Source organism: Macrosteles quadrilineatus, unplaced genomic scaffold (assembly GCF_028750875.1).
Source record: "Macrosteles quadrilineatus isolate MER2022 unplaced genomic scaffold, UCM_ALF_1.0 Scaffold_2__2_contigs__length_208266976, whole genome shotgun sequence".
NCBI classification, from domain to species: Eukaryota; Metazoa; Arthropoda; class Insecta; order Hemiptera; family Cicadellidae; genus Macrosteles; species Macrosteles quadrilineatus.
The window spans coordinates 140,800,118-140,818,696 of NW_026542595.1; the positions used below are offsets into that span (position 1 = coordinate 140,800,118).

The following is an 18,579-nucleotide window of genomic DNA, read 5'->3' on the forward strand; positions in this document are numbered from 1 at the left end:
TTCATAGGGAATATAGACAACAGTGACAAAGCCTGGGTCCAGGAGGTAAAAGCAAGCTGTGGAAAACAAGAATTTTCTTGAGAGGGAGAATAAGAACCAGAATAAGTACAAGATACAATTTGATAAACGACATGGAGCGAGTGGTTTAAGTGAATTAGAAGTTGGAAGCATGGTATGGATCACAGATCTATGTCGACACGGTAAGGTAGTCAGGAAATTGAACGAACCACGTTCCTACCTTGTGGAAACTGACAAGAGAACCATTCGCCGAAACAGGAAGTTCTTAGTTCCTGCACCGTACTACGGAGGAGATGGTATTCTTTCAAACTGTGCATCCATGGTCCTTAATCGTCCATGCAACTCATGCGACCGTCCAGGAGCTGGCACAGTAACCCGTTACGGAAGGTCCATTAAGAAACCGAGGCGGTACTGAGGTTCATAAAGATGTGGACATCTTGAGGCGGGATGTTGTATTAAGTCTGTTCTTTTTATCATATCATTTATTTGTGTTTAAATATGTTTTGTTGTCAGATGATTTTTGTAAACATGTTTTTGTAAACATTGGGTTAGTTTGGAAATAGAGTGTGTTGAAGCAAGATTTTTTTTACATTTTATTTAATTTACAATCTGTTCAACAAAAATAGAACAATAAGCAAATATAATAAAATTTAAACACAGTAGTTAGTCTTTATCCAACAATAAAGCTAACACACACACTTTGCATATTGGTACAAAGTTTAAAGTCCATAAATCTCTAAAAACGACTACTCGGGTCCAAAACATGGCATCTTTTCAATCTATATATACAGTTGCTGTTGTCCAACAAATTCAAAGCGAGGTAGTTGGGATGGTACTCTAATTTCTTTAAGTATTTGGCACTTAACCTTGAAATTTCTTCTTTGACCGTTGGCGTTCGACTGTCTCTATGGAGCACTTCGTTGTTAACGAACCATGGTGCCTGGAGAATGTGCCTTAGAACCTTGGATTTGAATCTTTGGATGATGTTCAGATTTGATTCACTGGATGTCCCCCATAGTTGGACACCATACGTCCATACTGGTTTTAAAATAGTTTTATACAAAAGTAATTTATTTTCTGTTGTTAATTTAGAATTTTGATTTAATAGCCAAGAAAGATTTTTAAATTTTAAATTTAACGAAATTCTCTTGTTCCAGATGTGGCTTTTCCAAGTGAGTTTTCTATCAAGGGTCAAGCCCAAGTATTTAACCTCATTGCACTGTGGGATTTGAACGTTGTTTATGGTAACAGGAGGACACGTGTCTAATCTTGTTGTAAAGGTTGTATGGACAGATTTACACTCATTTACTTTGATCCCCCATTTTTTTCAGCCAATGGGAGATATCATCGAGTCCAGTCTGAAACATTTGTGAAGCTATAACAGGGTTTTCATGAGAGGCTATAATAAAAGTATCATCAGCGAAGGTTGCAATTTCGACATTAGGATTTTCAGGGAGGTCCGCCGTGAACAATGTGTAGAGAACGGGGCCCAATACACTTCCTTGGGGAACTCCTGCTTGAATTTCGTGAAGTGGGGTAACAATATCACCAAATTTTACTCTAAAGAGTCGGTTGGAAAGGTAAGACCTCATGAGATTGAAAAATGTGTGGGGAAGATTTTGTAGAGTAAACCAGTATGCCAAACTTTGTCAAACGCTTGACTCACGTCAATGAATACAGCAGAACAAAACTTCTTGGTCTCGATATCCTCTTTGATAATATCCACCACCCGATGAACCTGCTCAATGGCAGAATGTTCTTGCCGAAATCCAAACTAGTGATTAGGAATTAAGTTTAACTCACCAATCACTAAGTGTCAATACTAAAAGTGGATTTCCTTCAAGTTTAGTCTTTTGCAAAATTAAAGATTTTAAAACTACAATTCATTTGTAATGTGGCGTGTAGGCCTACATAATGAAAATGGCGTCCTAAAATGGTTTTAAAGTTATGAAACATTGAAAAGTACTAAAATAAGCATTATACGTGTAATAGCGTGGAAATCATAATATTACATTATAATACACAATCAATGTATTTTTTTAATAATGTTATATTTTAATAATAGATTTTAAGCATTTTGATGTTTTAAAACACTCTACTTTGTTGTCTGCCACAGGTACAAATCTGTAAAAGGATTGTGTTCAGGGAATCGATAGTCGTCCTTTGAATCAAAATTGAAGTTCTAATTCAACTTTTTGCTACTTCTTCACTGTCTACAAAAAAATATTGAATACCTTTAAGGTTTTTTTAACAAAAGTTTTAAACGTCCTTAGCATTCAAAATTTGGTTGTCAATGGTAAATTGTAGACTATTAGAGACTTTGCTCTTTGTACAGTAGTGCCTCCTACGCCATTGCAGTATATTTTGTACCCACTCCCCAGAACCATATACCCCCACCCTAACTCGAAAACTAACAAGGTTAGGGGGATGGGGTTTGTGCCATTGAATTTCTCACCCCCAAAAAAAGGTAAATACATACATCACAACCCCTCAAAACTTTAACAACATGTATTTTGTACCCACTCCCCAGATCCATATACCCCCACCCTAAATCGAGAACTAAGGATGTTGGAGGGATGGGGTTTGCACCATTGAATTTTTCACCCCCAAAATAGGGTTAAAACATATATCACAACCCCTCATACCCCCAACTACACCTATTTTGTACCCACTCCCCAGATCCATATACCCCCACCCTAACTCGAAAACTAACAAAGTTAGAGGGATTGGGTTTGTTCCATTGAGTTTCTCACCACCAAAATAGGGGATATTCATGGTTTTGTACTGCTTTACTGACAAAATCTCCAAAGCTATATACATTTAGCAAAAGGGGGGTATCACCCCCTTACAGGTCAAGGAGGGCAATATAAGTGTTAAAAAGGGCGTATTTGTATTTACGAAAACATAACAAATCAATCTAATGAGGAACAAATTATTTTGGCTGGGGGGGGGAATTCCCCCCCTTGTAAGTGGGAAGGGGGGGTTAGGGCGTCGGCGATGGTTCCATTGGATTCCTCACCCCAAAAATAGGGGATATTCATTATTTTTGTACTGCTTTACCTACATATTCTCCAAAGTTATATATATTTAGTCAAAGGGGGGGAGGGTTTTCCCCTTACAGGACAAGGGGGCAGTATAAGTGTCAAAAAGGGTTTATTTGTATGGAGGATAATATAATAAATAAATACAAATGGAAAAAATTATATTTTATTCAAAGAATATCCATCTACCCCTTGTAATTAGAAAGGGGGGGCTCGTAGGGGGACGGCGATGGTCCTATCGCCCCCAAAAATAGTAGGGCTACATGGTTTATACTGCTGTAGATACAAAACTGGAGAAAATCCCTGAAAGGGATCAAAAGTTTGAAAAAATTTCCCTGAATATGGATAAATAACGTTTAAAAAATCCCACTCCCCAGAGCCATACACCTACCTATTTATTTAACTTAATCACTACAGTTACAGCACAAGATCATGGTAAGTGGTTGAATCAACGAAGCCGTCTCGCTCGGAACACCACTCGCCACCGCGGGGTAGCGGATTTTTATCCCCCTGGAATTTTACCCCCTGGGCAAACGTGACGTCACAAACCAGGGGTAAAATTCCGGTAAACTTTTGAGTTTCGCGACATCAGCTCGATGGATTAAACGCGGAATTAAACATATATTTTCACGGTTGTGAGTTTAATCAGAACACATCAAATTATAAAAACCTAGAATGTACGGCCCGGATTTTTACCCCCGGAATTTTACCCCCCGGATTTTTACCCCCGGAATTTTACCCCCAGGCCAGATATGTAAATTAGTGAGAATGATTAATTATCGTCATTCAGTTTTAATTTAATGGTAAACATTTTATTATTAAGTAGCCTATCTTAATTTATATGTAACATTAACTAATTGAACAGGGTTGAAGCAAGATGTGTGAATAATATTCTTGTATAAGAAATAGAACAGTAACTATATTTAATTATCAAATGGTAATACGAAATACTCTTATTTTATCTTAACATGTAGCTTTCAGTTCACATTTATTTTATTTGATACATTTATTATTTGTGTTTTGCCACACCACTGATTAAATTAAACCAAGGAAAATATCATAAAACTAAGCAGTACACAGTGTTCTTTTGTTTCTAAAATCAATGAAATATCTGTTACTATGTTTTCTTAATGGTAAGTGTGAAAATGTAAAAGCAATGGACAATGGAACTGATTAAAAGAACTGGTTTGTATATTAAGTTGTTTGATGATATTTTTTTTTAGTAGAATCAGAGATGCAATGAAACATATACTGTATTTGCTATTAAATTTTTTAGTCCTTGATGCTTTGATAATCATATTAGTTTTGTCTGCTGTCTTTAATGCTAAATTATTTGTATGACATTTTTTATTGTAGGCCTATAGATATAGTTTCTTTAATATTTCAAAAGACTGTATTGATAAGGCACAGCTATATTTCTAAAGTTTATAACAGCTGACTTAGTTTTGCTAATGATTTATTGTGAGTGAAAAAACTGAAGATGAAAGGATTTGTGATTTAATATAAAGAAGAGTTTAATATAAAGATATTTAAATTTAATAATTAGTATTTTTGCAACTTCAAAATTGAAATTTAAAATGTCAATAATAAATTATAAGATGTGTAATTAAGGGAGATGAAGGTAAATCTGGTAAATCACGTATGTCAAAGTTTTACTCGAAGATTTGGTCAGTTTTTCTATCAGCCTACACAAGATTTAAAATTAATCAAAACCAAAATGGTGGTATCCACTACTTACCAGATTTAAAAGTCATAACTAAAACGTTTCTATTAAGGCCATAAAAGTTGAATTTTGTTTCTACAAGCGTTGGCGGATGTGTAACTATTATATGCAAGGGATAAAGATTAAAATGTTTTTATTTTGTGTCCTCTTCCCGTTGCAAAGCACGGGTACAACAGCTAGTATAACATATTATTTTAGTTCAAACTACTCAGCTGACATCCTTTTTCAGATTTTATCACCGGTAGGTTTTTTTGTATTGAAATTAAGAATATACTTTTAAATGTTGTATTAATATTAGGTTATGATACATTAACGATGTATCAGTAATCGCTGTAGATCAATTTCATATACCGCCTTGTGTCCGTAAGTTATAAATTGGCAAGTTTGAGAAAATATTTTCCTCAAAACATATTAAAATTTTTCACTCATTAACTAAATGTTTGTGACATCAACCGTTTGACGTAATTTTATTGGAAATATGCCTAGGTACCTTTTAATATTTACTAGCTATTCCAAATCCTAATTTCCTTAGTTAAAACATATTTTCTCATTTCTTTTAATTCGGCCGTTTTGTACTTTATGCTTATCCAAAGATGTCAACCTGCACAGCTGACCTATGCTTGTATGGTAGGCCTACACCACCACCTCAAATACTACCACAACAGCCAAGCTTACTTGTCAGTGTTGTTGGGCGACGACTTGCTGTAAGGGTGTGTGTTGTTGTTGAGGTGGTGCAGCTTGTTCGCGTTGTTGTCGGTTGTCGGATGTTGGCCACCCTGGGTTGGGCTGTTGGGCGATATTTTGCCAGCCAACGTGTTCAAACTCTGCAACATAACTAACTCACTGCACTGCACTGCACTCCGCACACGGTCAATATCTGAAACAAAAAAAAATAATAATTTGTAATTTGTAAAAATTATAAATAGCTTATATGTAAATACCAAATGTACATTAATCTACCAAAAGTGTTTTACGAAATACAATTAAAACTGTATTTTACAAGTGATATCCGCATATAGCCTATTCTGACAACTCTTTATAAGGGGTTTTGTATGAAACATTAATTTTAAGGGCGCTAACTATTAATTTGATAAATAATCTAGTTTTACGACTTAAAATGAGATAATGCATACACTAAAATATTGAAAACACAGTTTACATACTCCTATATTAAAATAGAGCAAGTGCCGTTTACCTCCATTAAAATAGTTATAAAATGATTAATGGGTCTTTCAGGTTATAGTAGATTTAAAACACGCGAGGAACTTCTGAGAAAGACTAATTGAGGGTTAGTATTATAAAATTTGTTAAAAATTCCGGATTTTTAAATTGTTGTTAAATGTGGTTACTTATTGGTTTATAACATGTTTATATAAATAGTCATAAAATGTATTTTTAAAGTCAAGTACAATATGAACCATTATATAAATTTACATAAATGATTTGTTCTCAAATCAAGTTTTGATTGTAAGGAGAGTTCCTTTTTTATTCCTAACGAGTTAAACCCAAAAACGAAGAATTTATTTGAGCCAAAATAACAGGATAAGTGACGCGTTTTCAAAGAATTTCTGTACCACTGTCCAATACAAAATTTTTAACAAATGTATATAAAATTATTTGTCTAAAACAATATAAAACACATCTTATCATAACTTATTTCAACCAATTATTCAGCAAACAACGAAATAGTAATGGTAGTCATCCAGTTACAGCTTAAAGGACGTAACAAAGACTTTTAAGGATTGCCACGGCTTCGCTTTAAATTATTTACATGTATTATACACACGTATGATTGATATCAACACGGAAAAGGACATTTTCTTAAGCTCTTACTATTTCCATCATTAAAATTGTGTAACTTTTTCCATATAGACATTATAACAATGATGTCAGTTCATTGCTTAGCGTAAAAAAAAACTAATTCAATAAGAAAGTTTTAAGAAAGTCTAATCCTACAACCTTTTCCTAAATGATGAAAGATTGAATTGTATTAAATTATCTCTATCCACATGCTTAATCATCCTTATGCATACTTAGCCTTAGCACTAGAAGTGATAGAAGCTATTTGCGTTTACGCCTTCATGTTAGTGTCAAGAAAGCTGTAAAGGCGCAATAAAAGAGTAGTTAAAGAAGCGATAAAGACTAGAAATGGAGGGAAAATGTGTTACCGCTAACGACGGTCCTTAACTTTCTTGTCGAAATAATCTTGATTACCGAACGTTTTCAGTCAAACTTTACTGGGTACTCAAGGGCCAAGTATTCAAAGGGATCTGCTAAGGGTAGTTTGTATTGTTGTATTTGAATTCATGAATTTATGAATCATTAAACGTAATATCAAGCTGTAGGAATCAAGCTGTAGGAAGTTTAAATACAGGCTTTATGTTGTGATAAAACAGGATTGTAACCAAAGATATTAATTTTGTCTCGCTAAATGTATACCGTAAGTTCACAAATGCCACTGTTTAAATTACAACAATGCTGTGTATCATAAAAAGTTTACTAGTTCAGTATTAATTCTTGTATGTTTTTCAAGACATTTCAAAGGTCCGCAATATATATTACTGATTTAAAACATATAATTTCAGTATAAAAATACAGCTTTATTGAGGATGATTATAGTATTATTCAAACCAGCAACCTAGCCATTAAATTCGTACGTGGAGAAAATAAGTAGCGTACAGAACTTGATCATTAAATTTTTTCATCCCACTCGAAAGGAATATAACAGTTTATTTACAAAATATTCGGTAAGCATTAAGGATTATACATGAATGCAGTTATAAGGAAATACTTAGAGCAATTAGTTTTTAATAAGAACTGAACTTTGGTACATACAAACGTCAACTACTTACATAAGCCATATAAGCTATATGAGAAATATAATACTCCTAACTTATTTGCACACAGAAGTGTTAAAATGAAATAATACACAAGCCAACGCCTTGGCAAGTGTCGCGAGGTCATAACCTAGAAGATGCAGTGGCATCTAAAAATTATATCGGTCGTCAAAGACATCATTAGGGTTTATAACCTTTACCCGGTGACTTCGGTCTATAAAACTGGCAAAATTGTGCTTCGACTGAGTGATAACTCTCGAGGTGTAATGTTGTAACTTTTGAACACTTCAGTTGCATTTCCTCAGTTGATTGTAGCATTTTTGCTGGTTGAAGCAGAGAAATTACTCTGTATCATATATTTAGAACTGCATGTTTCATACAATACGTAACTCACAATCGAGTGTAAATGTTATAAATACAATTTATATCTAAGCATGTGGCATTTATTTACGTTTTTGTAAGGGAACTTAATGACAACTCGATAGCAAAGAATATTTCGGTCTGAAAACGATCTCACTTAAAATTGTACCATCTACCTCCGGATTTGAGGTCTAGCATTAAAAACTCCGTTATCCATAATTTATTTTAAACGTTGTAAAATAAATGTGTCTACCTATTCAATGAAGCTGTCTAATTGAAGTAAAATATAAAATATGAGCGTGATTTTTAAGTCGGCAAATCGTAACTGTATGCACACCTCAAATTATTGATACATCGTTTTGTCGCCTAAAACACTTTCTTATTCTCTTTAAAATTTTCTAATTGATTGATAGTACACAAAGTACAAACCAAGATAGTTAGAGATTCGTGTTTCTGAATGTGACAAAGCTGGCCAGTTATTGCAACTGTTCCACAAACGCTCCATCGTTACCGTGATTACCACAACTCAGTGCCACGAGTGTCGCGTAGTTTTTATGATCAATTCCCGCGACAAGACGCAAAGTTTGTTAATCTGGTAATTGTGCCTTGGGACGTCACTGACTTAACACAACGGCTTTACGACAGGGACGTTAGCTTCTGTAATTGGTTTAGGGGTTGGTAATGTTGATGACTGTTGCGTGGAAATTGAAGTTCTGTGTTGTACTTTGAATGAAACGTGATTACTTTTGATAGCGAACTAATATATATTTAAAAGTTTGCAAAATGTAATGATGTTTTCATTTTTGAACTTTTAAATTGGGGTTTAGATTTACTATTGGAAGCTATTTGTTTCTGAAATATAGATTACAAGATAAAACGTTTGATCATTTTACTTTTTACTACAGACTGTTCTCAAATGGATACTCTTAGTAAGGTAGGTTCCTATAAACTGTTTATGGGTATGATTGAATGGTTTAAGTTAATTACAAACAACTTTGAATGATAATTTGAAAACAGGGAGAACGGAAAAATTTAAACGTTACATTGTTTGACGTTAGAAGGTTTAATTCGGTAAATCAATTCATTGCGACTGCACAAACTAACATTTATATTTGTGCAAACATCTGGTTTAAAATAAGAGTATTTTTCGGAGCAATATAGTAATTAAATTACGTGTTAACTTTATAGGAATTGCCCACTGTGTTGTACGTAAATTACTACATCAGTTGGTATAAACAAAAAATAATATCAACCACCAGTTTATGGTTATAGTAAAAATACTCAATTAAATATGACATTTTAAACTCTCGCTTATTATAAATCCAGTATAGTATATGATTAATGAAGTATCAACATTGTGGTTCGGTCGTGTTACACTCATGTGCTCTGGATGGGAGTAACTCAGATAAGATAGCTGATGTCTATATAAGTACTCTTATCGATTATGTAATCAAAAGAGTTGCGCAGGTGCTTGCTTAGCTGTTAACTTTAGCTACACGAGGTATATTTTAATGTTGTATATTTTAAATATGTTTTAAATATGTTATGTTTATTTTTATAATGATGTATATTTTAAATAAATGCATTTTTCACACATGTATGTGCATGGATACATACTGTAGCGATCATAGGAAATATAATTTCGTTGTGTTAAATAAAACTATAAAACTGTATATATAAAATAAACTGTGTTATATCTCTCAATAGTAAATATTTTACTTGTTAAGCTGCCTCTAAAACTGTTTGTGAAGTTAAAAGAAAAAAAAACATTGCTTATTAAGTACCTAACAATCTGTGGTTTCGATTAAATTCCCATTTAACCATTGGATTCTTTAACGATTGACGAGCTATAAAATAGTAAATTTATAATGGTTGTTTACCTAAAACTTGTGAGTATCTCGAGGAGTTTATATTTTAAAACTTAGAATAACCACTAATATACACTTCTGGAACCATATACGGCTTTTATTCACCAAACAGTCGAGTTGTGTATTGATTATATAAACTTATCCGTTTGAAGTTAAAAGTGGTCTCCTGACTTTTTGTTACCACTGTATATTAATGCCTTTTTCATATTCCATAGGCCACTTCATAATTTAATAACAAACGGAGGAAATACAGCAAAGTTTTCAACGACAGTTGTCAAAAGTTACAACATTACACCTCAAGAGTTATCACTCAGTCGAAGCACAATTTTGTCAGTTTTATAGACCAAAGTCACCGGGTAAAGGTTATAAACCCTAATGATGTCTTTGACGACCGATATAATTTTTAGATGCCACTGCATCTTCTAGGTTATGACCTACCGACACTTGCCAGAGGTGTTGGCAGATTATTAGTTAAGTTTTACATCTGTTAATATTCCTTCAGTTAGAAATTTATTCACTTAGCCTATTTTTGTACATAAAGATTATTTTCCGAAATCGTGTCTTCCTTAATGAAGGTTGTTAAGTTATTTAATCATTTGAAAATATTAACTGTGACGATTAAGTGGTTAAATTATTACCTTCCATAGATTTGTGCATCACATTAGGGAGTACTATGATATGACATCATGAGTCTACTAATTCATACGGAAACGAGTATATAAGTAAATAATTAATCATGTACAATCAGTATTATTTTCTCAAACTATCAAAAACAAGTATTGGTAAATTATTTTGTGTAAAATGATACTTTTACTTCATTATTGTTTATTTAAAAATGGCTAAATTATATGATCAATCTACATAAGCATTGTTTTTCTGCTTATTTCTATTTTTTTTTCTAATAGATTATAAGATTATTATATACAAATTGTGCACTTATCAGTTAATATACCATTAGTTTTATGTTTATCAGATGTGTAGCATTGTACGTACAATGTCTGTGTGGTGTGAGATTTAATAAGGGAGAGGTATTGCTTCACAAATAAGCACTTGATATTTGTTGAGAATATTTTATGGTTTCTTAAAAAACTTGGGAAATCACAAAATATGTTTAGCATTTACCTAACACAGAACTGGACCTTATCTAACGGAAAACGCTAGACTACTTGTGATTTGCTTTGTGAAATTTTGGTATAATATTCTTTAAATATCTTTGGTTTTATCACAACATAAAAGATTCATTCCAAACAGTAAGAATACGGCTTCATAAGCTATTTAATGATTCATAAATTTCATGAATACAAATACAACAATACAAACTACCCTTAGCAGATCCCTTGTGATTGCTTGGCCCTTGAGTACCCCGTAAAGTTTGACTGTAAACGTTCGGTAATCAAGATTATTTCGACAAGAAAGTTAAGGACCGTCGTTAGCGGTAACACATTTTCCCGCCATTTCTAGTCTTTATCGCTTCTTTAACTACTCTTTTATTGCGCCTTTACAGCTTTCTTGACACTAACATGAAGGCGTAAACGCAAATAGCTTCCAGCACTTCTAGTACTAAGGCTAAGTATGAATAAGGATGATTAATCATGTAAATTCTAATTTTAATTAAATTTTGCCACATTTAGCTATATTATGAGTACTCTATTTGCCTTCTATTCTTATGGGTGACTGACAAATGGTTTATTCGAAGTATTTACTATAAGTTATTTTCATTATAAGTTATTTCATTATAAGTTGTTTATCTTTTATATATTGTGTTATAATTTATAACAGTGAGCCATGCGAATACTTATGAAGCTAAACGGGGCAAAGCCCGCGGGTTCAGCTAGTTGTGTTATAATTTATAACAGTAGTCTATAGGGAAACGTAAAATGTGGAAATTTTGATTATTGACTTAGGCGTGTGCTCACAATAGGTTTTTACACCCGATTGAGTTGTATGTGTTAATTTATATTTTAGGGATAGAAATGTCATATACAAATCACGTTATGATAATCTGATAATGCTATAGAAAGCATTCATGAAATTAAACTTCGTCACCCATAAAAGAAACATAAGATACTAAACGATACAAACTATCGAAATTTCGTACAAATCCACAACGAAGAACTTCAACCCCCATACAACAATCATCAACATTACCAACCCCTAAACCAATTACAGAAGCTAACGTCCTTGTCGTAAAGCCGTTGTGTTAAGTCAGTGACGTCCCAAGGCACAATTACCAGATTAACAAACTTTGCGTCTTGTCGCGGGAATTGATCATAAAAACTAACGCGACAATCGCGGCACTGAGCTGTGGAATAAATCACGGTAACGATGGAGCGTTTGTGGAACTGTTGCAATAACTGGTCGGCTTTGTCACATTTAAATACTTGCAGCTTTGTACTTGTGATTAGTATTATATACTAGGTGTTCCTTTACATCAGACGACCATTGATTATTGTGTTTTGATATACAGTACTACATGCTTTCCACGTGTTAAATTGGATTCTAAAATTTCCACAGCAACAAACATTCGATAGAGTACTAATTTATGCTAGTTTATTTAGAAATTTTTTTAAGGAAATGAGCTAGCTATGTCAACAAAAAAGTGATAAATCCCTTTGTTTCAGCTTTTTATACTAGAAAATTTTTAATAAGTTGAGTTAAAGGAAAAGAACAACAGATTTTGAAACGTCTCTGAATGTCTCTAAGTCGGATACTCTAATGTGTAAAACATTAATCAATTTCTAAAAGAACCGGTATAGCTATGTTTTACTACAGTGTTGCATTTGTTATATTTATATAAACAAAGAAAAAAATTAAATACTAATTTGAATTTAAAATATTTTTGTTGACATATTATTATAAAGATTATATAGAAAGTTTAACAAAATGGAAACCGAAATTGAAAGCAGTAGACACGATAAACCACGTATATACCACCGTCTGATAATAATACAATTTGCATTAAAATTAATTAAAAACATTATTTCCTACAATACGTTGGCAAATAAATTCTTACCCAGCATTATAAGGGGTAAATGAGGAAATTTAGTTTCATAATGTTTTCTCCGAATAACATTAATTTTAATTTAAATCAACGAAAAAGTCTAAAGCGTTTTGTAAATAGCATTATCATTTCGTGAATATTTACAATGAGGTTTTCAAAGCGCTAAACGCAATAGATGATCTACCATTTTGATCAAAGCAAAAATGTAGGCCTACGCAAAACATTTACTTACCTTGCATACATTTATAAGGTATATAAATAATATTGAAGGATAAATATTCCTTATTACGCATTTTTGCTGAAACCGCAGCATTTATTTACATCTGATTTATCAAAACTTAAAAACAAAGCCAGTACTGAGCTTTTGAACCCGATCTCCTTTTACGCAAAACCGACAATTTTTAACTATATATAAAAATAATTACCTTATGGAGTAATCCACAAGCTGCAACTAACACGGGAGATGGCTCGAAACTAGTGAGTTAAGAGTTAAGAGGAGGTAGATAAGATAAGGGAGAGGTGCGGCCATATGGCCTCATGTGTGAGAGAGAGAGCAAACAGCTGTTATCATTGGTGACCGTTATCAGGGCACACCCGGTACAGTCTGGTCACACCCGGGTACAGTCTCGGCAATATCCCAGGGATTAGGCCTACTCAGTTGACGATTTGCAACGAGATGACAAACATTTTAGAAAAGCAAGTTAATTGCTAGGGTTTGTCATTCTGTCATCGGCTTCTGAATTGGAATGATAAAAGCAAATTTTATGTATCTGCTATCAAACTTGTCAATTTTATTGTATATACCGGTAACGTAATTTTTTGTTTTTGTAATATTTGTATTTTAGTGGACGTAATATTAAAATGATACTTCTTACAACAAAAGAATATTATAATTTTGTTGTTAGTCAATAATCTTAAATTTAAAATTTAATTTAAAAATCGTAGAAAATCAAAGCAAGATAACAATGTAATTACACAGTTCATGGTTGAAGTAGACTTAATTTCTGAATGTAAGATGTAATCGGCAAAAGAAATTGCTACACGAATGTTAATTGGTATTGGATTGACAACATTAGGTGGTTGTTTCAAGGAAAAAATATCTTAATATCGTTCAATTGTGGGAAGTATCTATTACAGTAGTGATTATGGAACTTGATTCTACGATAAGCCTATGACCAATATTTTCATTAAATCTCCGAGGAAAGAAAAACACCTTTCTTTAAATTGTCATACAATTTATGAATTACATAGACTTAAGTTTTAGTGTGAATAGTAGTTCGGTAGCCTAAGCTCCAAAGCATTATTTGAACTCAAGATTTTATGTAATGTAACGTGTTATGTTTCATCGCATTGCCATAGAGTTGCGAGTCCGTCTCAATATTACAACCATTACAACACTATACCCCTATTTGGTGATGCAAAAGATGAACATGTTAATCCAAACGTAACTACTGCATTTGAGTTCAATAATTGTGCAATTAAATAGTTTCATAATAAAAACATGGGATTTAGGAAAGTCCGAATAATTTTGCAAAGTACACCGATCAGAACAATTAGTATAATGCTTATATCCATGAATTAGTGGTAAACAATCACTTTAAATATGGAAACCCAAAACCAGGCGAAACAAAACATAATTTACGGGAAAACACATAATTATGTATGCATATTGTGTTCAACATTTTCCTACAATTCGAGATAGCCAACAACCACGAATGTAGAATTATAACTGGGTTACAAGTGGATATTTGAAACAACGTTATTTGTTTAAACATGTGTTTTACACGACCTGTTATATTTTTGTGAGTAAATACTGAATTATTTTATTGCATTAACTGACTTGGTAGTAGAAGCATAATTGAATTTAATATTGTGTAGTATTAAATCTGTTCTCCATCTTGTACATTGCCACGTAGTTTATATTTTTGATTTCATACCGAATTGAGATCTTGCACAGGTAGAATCCACAGCGTAAATTTATGCAAAGAATCAAAAGGATTGCTAAGCTGGAGAAACAATTTGGGAAAAGGTAACGAAGACAAATGTTTATCCAAGGCGAGACTTTTATTGGGGTTGGAAGCTTTCTCACGCTGCGTTAGGACTTAGAGAATAAAAACTGATTTTGCCGATTAAAACGAACACTTTGGATAAAATTCAGTAGTTGAATAAACTGTTTACTGTCAAATTCTAATTGAGATTCAAATGGCCAGTGCGAGAAAATATGTGATTGGTTTGTATAGTTTCTAACCTAATATAATTTAATGTGGTACAAAAGTATTTATATTATAATATCTTTGTTCAATCTAGTAGTTTGAATTATAAGAAATCATAGTTGACTTCGGGTGAAAGTCTTTTAATACAGACAAAATATGTGAACATTAGAAATTAAGTGTTATTTGGGTAAGAAAACTATTTGAAACATTACAAAAATAACTCCCTCCTGTTTAATTGATTTGAATAGAATGGGTTAGTTAATAGCTGAACTATTTGTTCAGCATAATAATACGCGTAATTGGTAGAGAATATATAACCAGCTTGCTTTTTACGTTCATCCCATCAAATATTTCTTAAAAAGAAAAAATGAATAAATAAATATTTACAAGTGATTCAAAACTTTGTGTGTACGCAGAAGACTAATTTAGTTCCCTTGTTCTCACACGCCAATAATTTACTAGGCGATACAAACCAAACTTCAACTGTCCCACTTATACTTGAAAATATGCAAATCGGTTAAAAGTTATTCGCCTGTGTAAAAAATTAAAATGGAAACATTTTTTGCCTAGAAAACCATTCGGCATTGATTTTACAAGATACATATTGAAATCTCTTCCGGTCACAGGGTGTAGTCTGAAGCCTTTAAAAGATAGAAATGGACTAATTTACTTACTGGATTCATTATATATTTCTGCAAAATGTGTGTACATCCCAAGTATAAATTGTTACGTGTGTTTGAAGTTAACGTGTGTACTCATAGAAGTCACGTATTTTCCATGATATCACATAGTTTGAACAGTATGTATAATTTAAATTACATAGTCAATAACTAAGCAAAGATTGTCCCTACTAAAAACATTCATTGCTTGTAAATATTATGGTGTGAGTTTAAGTAAAACGAGTATAGTTTGGAAATAGTATTTTAATTCTATCCTAATGATAAGCCTTTATGTTTACATTTCCAACTCTTCGTTTCCCTTCTGTCCAAATGCTGTATTATTGTGTATGAGGAACTACAGTCCACAGTAGCTGAAACATATTGAGAGTTCAGAATTGTTCTCAATCAACTCCATTAATATCCGGCTCCGAACCTTAGGAACCAATAAAGCCTTTACTTCGGCCATCATTTGTCTTGCTTAGTTTCAATTATTATCTGTCTGTTGGAAACGCAATATTATCAACTTATTGTGTTGACTTTCACATCTTTCATATTGAAAGTAAACATTCGTAAAAATTTAATCTTTGAATAAAATATGCCTAACCGTTTATACTGAGAATAAATATTGTAGATACAGGAATTGTGAAAGACATTTTTACAATATTATTTGTTTTAATGAATGCGATACGTAAAAATCTTCCAATAAATAAATGATCACAGTGTTTTTGTTGGGCTTAATTGTCACCTTTTCGCCAATAATTCTACAGGAGAAATATCTAGGAACTAAAATACTGATTCAATCAATCCTTACAGCCTAGCCTGAAAGATGAACTTTGTAATAAAATGTTATACCGTACTAGATTTTTTCACGCCAACTTAGACATTAATAGATTTTTTCTTAAGGGTTTTACTATTATTTCAGCATATTTTACAAAGACAGCACCACTTTATATATTTCAACTCAATGACCGTCCATGTGAGGGCGCCAGGCGGCCGTTAACCGCCGGTGTTTCAATGAATCCCTTATCAGTTGCAGGATGGGCTATAAAGGGTGGCCGAGGTAGTTTCCAACAGAGGGGTCTAACCGTACAAAACTTATAGCATTACCATGGGTGTGTCAGAATAAATTAGATAAATTTTATCTTTTCAATTGGGAATAAATGAAATGAAATGTAAATGCAGTTCTATCAGTTATTAAACTACTGCATTTGGTAGCTTTTTTGTGTTTGTATTTTATTGGAATATTCTTAAGTTTCTTTTTGCTAACAGTCTAAATACTGATCTTCCTACTATCTAACGACGACCATTTTGATAGATAGCATCATAATTGACAGCCCAACGATCATTAGTAGACCTATCTGGATTCAGAAACGACCTCACTTGGAACTAAACCAGTTGAAATTTAAGATTTGAAGGCAAGCACTATAACCACTAGGATGTCCATACACTGTTGTAAGCCCACTTTGAAACAAGTGACAAAAAAAGCAAATTTTGTTGTTGAATGTAGACTAAAGATCTACAACAGCCGTAGCTAATTTAATTGATAAAGAAATTGTGATTTTTTTAACCACACAAGTGACTCAAAGGGTGAAATATAATTTTCAAACTTTTCTACATTAAATTAAATATAAGTTACATATTTTACAAAATTTTAACTTAAAATGAACTAGAAATTTATTGTATGGGTAGGATATTACAAGCAGTTTCGACGAAGCAAGAATTTAATTTATCTATTTCGAAAAGAAAATATTTCATTCACATATTTTCTAATCATCCGTGATAAATTGTGCACAAACAGCAATAACAAAACTTACACCCAATCTCTAACATCAACATCCGACCGGAACGTAGCAACCAATCAAGCTTCTACTTCGCCAATCGTTTGTCTTGCCAAGTTTCAATCATTATCTGAGTGTGCCGAAATATCACGATTGTGCATTTACTTGCGTGTACAGATCAGCTAATGGCCACAAAAAACATAAAATAAACTGTAAAACGTGTGATTATGTAATTAATATAAAACCTGGGTGTATTTGATTACGTTTATGTGTACAGTAGTATAGCTGATCGTTTGAGAAGTAAATGTTATGTAATCACAATGATTAATCCATGATTGCACTGACTGCTAGCACTCTACCTGACCACATCTAACATTTATCTACACTTTTTTATGTTTTTTCGTCCATCTAATCGTCATATTGAATTCACTGCCAAATGGTTCACCCTTACCAATGAATACACAAACTGTGTATTCATTGCCCTTACTACAGGAATGCATTCTATAAACATAACCATATATTTCATACTAAACACGGAGCCCGATTTGAATACACTATTGCACTATTGGATACACTATTGCACTATTGGATACACTATTGAATAACTATTGCAATAGCAAAACTTCTAATGACGAGTTTAATAAAACTCGTCCCTTCAGTTTAAAGGACTGTGATAATTTCCTTTTATTTCCGTGAGTATCAACGAATTTAACGGCAAAATTATCGGAACCCCAGCAACTAAATCACAAAAATAATCAAGATATTCTTCTAAACTATGCTTGTTTTATAAATAACAAGAAAACATTAATTGTCAGATTTAACAAGAAAATAAAAACATGGTTATTTTAGAAAAATGTTAAATAACTCTTTGTGAAGCTAATATAACTTGGAACCTCTTATATGCATCATCACACTTCATTTACTTACACCAAAAAGAATTTGCCACACTCACTACCATTATATATGCTCATTAAAATACAACCATCCACTGACAGGATTAATTGCAAAATATTCTAAGGACTATATCGTAGCATATTTAAACGAACAGAACATCAATTTTTCAACAAAAAAACGCATATAA

At 32.7% G+C, this 18,579-nt stretch overlaps 1 protein-coding gene across 18 annotated transcripts in view; it reads right to left on the minus strand.

Moving 5' to 3' along the window:
* Window positions 1–18,579, minus strand: part of LOC128987958 (CUGBP Elav-like family member 1) — a 696,992-nt gene that overhangs the window by 528,268 nt on the left and 150,145 nt on the right. For 14 of the 18 annotated variants that reach the window (XM_054409093.1, XM_054409091.1, XM_054409094.1 and 11 more), the window contains one exon: window positions 5,458–5,659. The exons of the other annotated variants lie outside the window; for them this stretch is intronic. In XM_054409093.1, coding sequence (XP_054265068.1) covers window positions 5,458–5,615 — 158 coding nt within the window. In that variant the 5' untranslated portion in view covers window positions 5,616–5,659. The remainder of the gene's footprint in view (window positions 1–5,457; window positions 5,660–18,579) is intronic. 18 annotated transcript variants of the gene reach the window in all.